Source organism: Panthera uncia, chromosome F2, assembly GCF_023721935.1.
Source record: "Panthera uncia isolate 11264 chromosome F2, Puncia_PCG_1.0, whole genome shotgun sequence".
NCBI lineage: Eukaryota > Metazoa > Chordata > Mammalia > Carnivora > Felidae > Panthera > Panthera uncia.
In genome coordinates this window covers 337285-344175 of record NC_064812.1, presented here as the reverse complement: position 1 = coordinate 344175, position 6891 = coordinate 337285, and the positions used below count along the sequence as shown (strand labels likewise).

General features: G+C 65.8%; 1 protein-coding gene across 1 annotated transcript in view; it reads left to right on the top strand.

Moving 5' to 3' along the window:
• PPP1R16A (protein phosphatase 1 regulatory subunit 16A) overlaps positions 1-6891 on the top strand; it is a 39881-nt gene that overhangs the window by 31704 nt on the left and 1286 nt on the right. Inside the window, exons 2-10 of the mRNA XM_049632724.1 lie at positions 2212-2532; positions 2631-3253; positions 4481-4551; positions 4629-4774; positions 5927-6030; positions 6097-6221; positions 6310-6435; positions 6524-6599; positions 6673-6802. Of these exons, the coding sequence (XP_049488681.1) occupies positions 2989-3253; positions 4481-4551; positions 4629-4774; positions 5927-6030; positions 6097-6221; positions 6310-6435; positions 6524-6599; positions 6673-6802 (1043 nt within the window). The 5' untranslated portion in view covers positions 2212-2532; positions 2631-2988. The remainder of the gene's footprint in view (positions 1-2211; positions 2533-2630; positions 3254-4480; positions 4552-4628; positions 4775-5926; positions 6031-6096; positions 6222-6309; positions 6436-6523; positions 6600-6672; positions 6803-6891) is intronic.

The following is a 6891-nucleotide window of genomic DNA, read 5'->3' as shown; positions in this document are numbered from 1 at the left end:
CCCCCGTGCTCCCTGTGTGGCCCCTCGTGCTCCCTGCAGTGGCCCCCCGTGCTCCCTGTGTGGCCCGCCATGCTCCCTGTGTGGCCCCTCGTGCTCCCTGCAGTGGCCCCCATGCTCCCTACAGTGGCCCCCCGTGCTCCCTGTGTGGCCCCCCGCGCCCCCAGTCCGGGCCCCCCCCCCCCGTGCTCCCTGCAGTGACACCCCCCCCATGTGCTCCCTGCACTGGCCCTCTGTGCTCCCTGCAGTGACCACCCCCGTGCTGCCTGTGTGGCCCCCCAGCAGGTGGACTCCCCCAGCCTCCACTGCCAGTCTCTTCCCCTCTCTGAACAAGGCCATGGACGAGTGAAGCCATGGCTCCGGGCTCTTGTGGCACCATCTCTAATCCTCACCCAGACGCTGAGGGTGTGATGTGGTGAAGTAGTCAACAGGGGACTTTGGGTGCAAGCATGGCCTCAGTTTCCCTGTGTAGCAAATGGGGCCTGCTGGAGGCGCTGTGGGGGTTATGCGGCAAGGCTGCAGAGACACTCAGGCCAGCATGGGTCTGTTCACGCTGGGCTGGGCTCTGGGTCCTGCGCCTTCAGCCATAGTCTTTGGGGATGGCCCAGTGGTGCGGGCTGAGGGGCGAGGGCTGTCCTCAGGCTCCTCTTGTCTTTCCCATCTCACTCCCACACTCTTGTGCAGCTTACCTGGGCACAGAGCTGAGACCTGGAAAAAAAACCACTCAGATTCTCTCTGACATTCCAGAGAGACTTGGGGGAAAATTTGTAGACGAGGCAGGAGAAGCCTTGCTTACCTGCCCCCCACCACCGTCCCGCACCCCCCCACCACCCTGCAATGTGGGTGTGGCGTCGTGGCCATTCGGTGGGACTCCACTAAGCCATCCTGGCCTCGGTGGCTCAGCTAAGGGTCAACGCTTCTACTTGTGGCAGCTGTTCCTGGACTGTGGCTGGGAGGGGACTGGGGGCCAGAAAGCTTAGGGCTGAGCCTGGAGGGGCCAGGCACTGGGCACTGTCACTCCTTGAGGGAGACTGTCCTGGCATCCGCATCCACTGCAGTGTTGTCCTGGGACTCCCCGGGTCACCTTAGGGTCACCGGGGCTCTAGAGGAGACAGTCGTCAGCCCGAGGCCCTCCCAAGGGAACATGGAGACTGCCCTTGGGCATCTAACAGCCAGGAGTGCCGCTAGAGGGGCCCACAGCACACCGGGGCTTCAGGAGGCTGGGGCCACCAGAGTTGGGGGCTGAGGACCCATGTTAGCTGCGGGGTTCTTCCTGTTGTGGCTTAGTTGGGGGGAGGGGGTGCTCTCCAGATCCTGCTCCGTGATGAATTCTCATGGATGGCCTTTAAAATGAATAAACCAGAAGACATGTATTCAGTTTGCACAGCTGATTGCTCTTGGTTTTCTGTAGGACACGGGCATCAGAATCTTTTTGTCTGTAGAGTGATGGGGTGGATGATGCCTTCTAAATCTTGCTAAACGTGGCAGTTGGGTGGTGGCTCTGGGACTGGCGCCTGTCCTCGCCTTTGAGAAGTGAACCTGGCCCCTGCCGCCCTGTGGGGCCTGTAGGTGGGCCACCTTCCTTGTGGGTGGGGCATCGTCACATCCTCTGCGGGCCCCCTCCCCTGCCTTGCTCCTTGCTGATGGTCCCTTGGGGTGGGCTGTTCAGGTCAGCTTCCCTGGAAGGCCCAGAGAGGTGACAGTCACACCTTGTGGCCAAGTGTGTGTGGGGTGGCCTGCTTCCTGGGGGTGGGGGGAGCATGAAGGGAGGGGCTGTGAGTGGCCAGGAGGGAAGGATAATCTCGCAGAAGACGGGCGCTCGCCCTGGTTTGTAGCTGGCACAGCCCTCGGAGCACTTCCAGGAGAGCCCAAGGAGACCGTGACTTCGTGCAGTCAAGCCTGGGGCAGATAGGTCAGTGTGGCCGTGGGGACCAGGGTCAGAGCCTGGGGCCTTGAGAAACTTGCGGAGAACAACTCCCTGGAGGGGCAGCCTCGCGGGGAAGGCTCCGTTGTGGCTGTCAGCACAGCGGTCCTTGCTCTCTGCTCTCAGCTGCACTGCCCTTTCTGGGAACTCTGAGTGAGCCCCCTCACCCCCTGCCAGGAATGTTGTCCCATGGCGCTGGCTGGGACAGGGCAGGGCTAGTGTTCTTCCCTGCTGGCCTGCCCCACCTGGAGCCAGCCTTGATGTGTTTGTTTCCTGTTCCTCCTCCACAGGCTGGTGGATGCCACCTGCTGTCTGCAGCCTGATCAACTGCTCTTCCAAAAGGAGGCCCTCCTGAAGACATAGTCGCCAGGCCTGCCATGCCCTTGGTACCCTGGCTGCTCACACAGTCTCACTCCTGGGCACTGGGGGCCGAGACCCCAGGACTCTGAGGGCACGCCCTGCCCCGGTTTCTCTGTGGCTGTGGGGCCCGCCTTCTGGCCACACCCCCCTGTTAGCACTAACGTACTGACCCTGGAAGAGTGAGGGAGAGGGGAGGGGAGGCCAGGCTATGGCTGCTCCCAGGCCCCACCCAGGATCCTAAGGCCTGGAAGGTGAGGGGGCTTCTGGAACTCCCAGGGGCCTCTGCCCATTGCCCTGCCCCCGCTTTACCCTCATCCAAGTGCCAGGACGCTGCACCTCTCTTATCTAGGTAATTAGCTTCAGACCCTGGACCGAGGCTGGCCAGGTCGTGGGCTGCTTCCCACAGGCTGTGCACCCTGACCCCAAGAGGGAGGTGAGGCCCTGCCCGTTGAGTAGCTGAGGTGCCGGGGCTCTTGAGAGGCAGGGAGAAGGTGCCCTCCCACCCTGCCCTTTCTGCCCGGGCCTGGTCACGGCGTGGGGCCTCGTGACCCAGCCTTGCCAGGGGCGGAGGGCACCACTGAGCCTTGGGGAGGGGATGCCCCCAAGGGTGCCAGTCCAGCCAGCTGCCCCACCCCTCAGGCCCAGTCTGGCCCCGGTGCTCCCCCACCTGGTGCCCCGAGCAGTCCCCCGGGCAGGCGGCCCCCGCCATGGCCGAGCACCTGGAGCTGCTGGCAGAGATGCCCATGGTGGGCAGGATGAGCACACAGGAGCGGCTGAAGCACGCCCAGAAGCGGCGTGCCCAGCAGGTGAAGATGTGGGCCCAGGCTGAGAAGGAGGCCCAGGGCAAGAAGGGCCGCCAGGAGCGGCCGCGGCCATGGAAGGAGGCAGCCAGCGGCCGGCCACAGAAGCGGGTCCTTTTCCCTCCCAGCGTTGCCCTCCTGGAGGCTGCTGCCCGAAATGACCTGGAGGAAGGTGAGCATGGCTGAGCCCAAGGGAAGACCCTGTCCTCCACCTCGGTCCTGGAGAGATCTGCAGAGGGCACGGTGCTGTCCTGCGGAGGCCCCGGGGCTGGCCTGGTGTCCTCGGGCGCTTGCTCTCAGTGGTCGGCCACTTGAGGCTCACCAGTGATGGCGCAGCACACTGGGGTGCTGCTGCAGGGGTGAGGCTGATGGGATCGGGCAGGGGCATCGGGGAGCCCACAGGAGCTCGGGGCAGTGCCCGGGGCTTGGCTCAGGTGGGCTGGGAGTGGCCCATCCTCTTCAGTGCCTCTGGCCAGGGTGCTGGGCGATGACCAGGAGAGGCCTGGCCACCACCTGCTTGGGCCCTGTCTCCACCTGTGTAAAGGAGGGCGGCCACGCCCACCTCAGCAGGTTAGAGTGCGGGGCTGGGGGTCCCCGCAGGCCAGCCCTCTCGACACCTGCCTCTGCCCATCTTTGACTTCTTCCTCCCCATCAGGACCGCCCTGGCCAGTGACAGGCTCCTCGTTCCTCCCCTGCACCCTGTGTGCTCATGGCCCCTCTGCTGTCCCTGAGGGGCTCCTGAAGGCTCGTCCTGCCGTCCTCCAGGGCAGAGGCTGGGGTGCAGAGGGCAAGGAGAGGCGGGCAGTGCCTCAAGGCAGGGGCGGTAGAGGAGGGCGTGGTGGGTGTGCCGCTGGCCCAGGCTCAGGGAACTGTGGAAAGTGGGGTGCATCACCCTGCTGCCCATGGAGCATATCTGGGAAGGCCAGGCCAGTAAGGAGGTCTGGGATGACCTTGGTGACAGGCTAGGCCCCAGATGGGACCACTGAAGAGTGAGGACAGGGATCAGCTCTACTGAGGGAGACCTTGGAGGGGGTGGGCCTGGATGCCTGGGGCCCACACTGCAGGCTGCAGCTGGGCAGGGGGCCTGTGCTCACACGGGAGCCTGAGGGCTGGGAGTGCCCTGATTCAGGAGGGGTGGGTCCTGCTAGGTGCTGGGGGCAGAGGGCTGCTGTGTATGCCCACCTGGGGCCGACAGATACTCAGAGCCCCAACTCTTGAGCCCTCAGCCTGGACTCGGGTGTCCCTCTTGCCACCCACACCTCTGTCTTCCTCACCACTCTCTGCTCCCGGCTGCGGCACTGCAGTCCGCCCAGGTACCTGGCGCCCGGGCTGAACAGTGTTGGCCTGGCAGGACCCCTAGCCCTGCGTCCTGACCACGCTTCCCGCCCCCTTCTCACAGTCCGCCAGTTCCTCGAGAGCGGGGTCAGCCCTGACCTGGCCAACGAGGATGGCCTGACGGCGCTGCACCAGGTCAGCCACGCCGAGGGTGGGGAGGGAGAGGAGGGGGCGCTGGCCGGGGCGCTGGCCTCAGGCTGTGTGGTTCGTAGAGCTGCATCGATGACTTCCGGGACGTGGTACGGCAGCTGCTGGACGCCGGGGCTGAGGTCAACGCCCGTGACAGCGAAAGCTGGACACCCCTGCACGCCGCGGCCACCTGTGGCCACCTGCACCTGGTGGAGCTGCTCATTGCCCGGTAGGGCCCCGCTGGTGTGGCCAGAGCTGGGGAGGGGCTGCAGCCAGGCCAGGGGGCAGGGCCTTCCTCGCAGATAGTAGTTCTTCCTGAGACACGAGCCTGTTGTCCCCTCCACAGGAAGCACACTTGGCCCTTGGCCTCTTGTGTTCCCTCTCACCCTTGCTTACCCTGACTTCATGCTGGTGGAGATCAGGGCCTGGGCAGAGGCTGCAGACACTGATGCCAAGGGGACAAGCGTGTGCCCAGGGCAGTGTGGTTGTCTGCCCGGCAGGCTGTCGGCCTGGGCACATCCTCCTGCCGAGCACTCTTAGGGGTTTGGGAACTCCTTGAGGGCAGGCCTTGACCTCTAGCTCCGGTCCTCCCTGGGGTCTGCCCAGAGAACTGCCACTCTGGGCAGAATGATGGGGGTGGCAGTGGTGAAGGCGGAGGTGGGGCCTTTGACAAGGAGGGCGGAGCAGGGCAGAGCTGCTTCGGACACAGGCCTTGGTGAACAGAAAGGGGCATCCAGGAATCCCCCCATAGGGACCCCTGTAGTAGAACAGACGGTCAGGGGCCCAGGCTGTCCTCGGAGTGGTCCAGGTGCTGATGGTGGGTATGTGGGCGGGTGGCAGTCTCTCCCCTTCACACACAGATGCCACAGAGTAGGAGGGATGGCTGTGCACAGACAGCCCCTACCCCCTCCCTGCTCCTCTCCACAGTGAGCACCCACTTTTGTGTTCTGGGCTCCCTTCAGCTCCCTGTCTTTCCCTGGGGCCATGTTCCTGCCTGAGCCCCGTTCTCTGCAGCTGTCTTCTGTCATCTGGGCTCTCCTCCCTCTGTCTTTTGCTCCCCAAGGCTTCTAGAGTCCCAGCAGTGCCCCCTGGTACGTGGGCCCGTCGTGTAGGTTGACAGGGACAGATGGGTGTCAGGAACCTGGAGCTCAGACGTGGGTGGAGACTGGGGGGTGGCCTGCCTGGCGTGAGTACAGGATCCAGCGCTGAGGTCCACAGCCAGATGGTCCCAGGGGCACCGGGGGCCTGGGCCTCCTCCACATTCAACCCACACTGTCCAGGAGAGCAGCCCTAGGCCGAGGGCCTCTGCAGAGGGTGGACTGGAGGCCTCCGTGGGGGAGAAGCGTTCTGTGGCCAAAGCCCCTGTCCATTCTGCTTGCAGTGGTGCTGACCTCCTGGCCGTCAACACTGACGGGAACATGCCTTACGACCTGTGTGAGGATGAGCGGACGCTGGACTGCCTTGAGACAGCCATGGCCGACCGCGGTGAGTCCGGCCCCACCTGCCTGCCAGGGTGCCCGGGTGCCGGCTCTGAGCCCCGCTGCCTCGCAGGCATTACCCAGGATGGCATCGAGGAAGCCCGGGCCTTGCCGGAGCTGCACATGCTGGACGACATCCGAAGCCTGCTGCAGGCAGGGGCCGACATCGACGCCCCCCGGGACCACGGGGCCACGCTGGTGACGAAGGGGCCACGTGGGTTGCAGGTCGGGAGGTCGCTGCTGGAGGGGCGTGCCGGGGACTCAGGGCCGGGCGGTGTGCCTGCAGCTCCACATCGCTGCTGCCAACGGGTTCAGTGAGGCGGCCACCCTGCTGCTTCAACACCGAGCCAGCCTGAGCGCCAAGGACCGGGACGGCTGGGAGCCGCTGCACGCGGCTGCCTACTGGGGCCAGGTGAGCGCCGGGGGCGGGGGCAGCCGGGCCCGGGCCGGTGGCTGCTGCCTCTGAGGCCTTCAGCAGCCCGGCCTCGCTGGCCCCTCAGGTGCACCTGGTGGAGCTGCTCGTGGCACACGGGGCCGACCTGAACGGGAGGTCTCTGACGGACGAGACACCTCTTGGTGAGCTGGGGCCGCCTCTGCCGGTTGTAGAGGGGGGGTGAGCGGGCACCGGTGACCACCCACTTCTCCCCAGACGTGTGCGGGGACGAGGAGGTGCGGACCAAGCTGCTGGAGCTGAAGCACAAGCACGATGCGCTCCTGCGCGCCCAGGGCCGCCAGCGCTCTCTGCTGCGCCGCCGCACCTCCAGCGCGGGCAGCCGGGGGTGAGCGCGCGGTCGACCCCGGTGTCCTACCCTCCGCTGGCAGACCCCCCCCCCCCCCCCCCCCCCCCCCCCCCCCCCCCCCCCCCCCC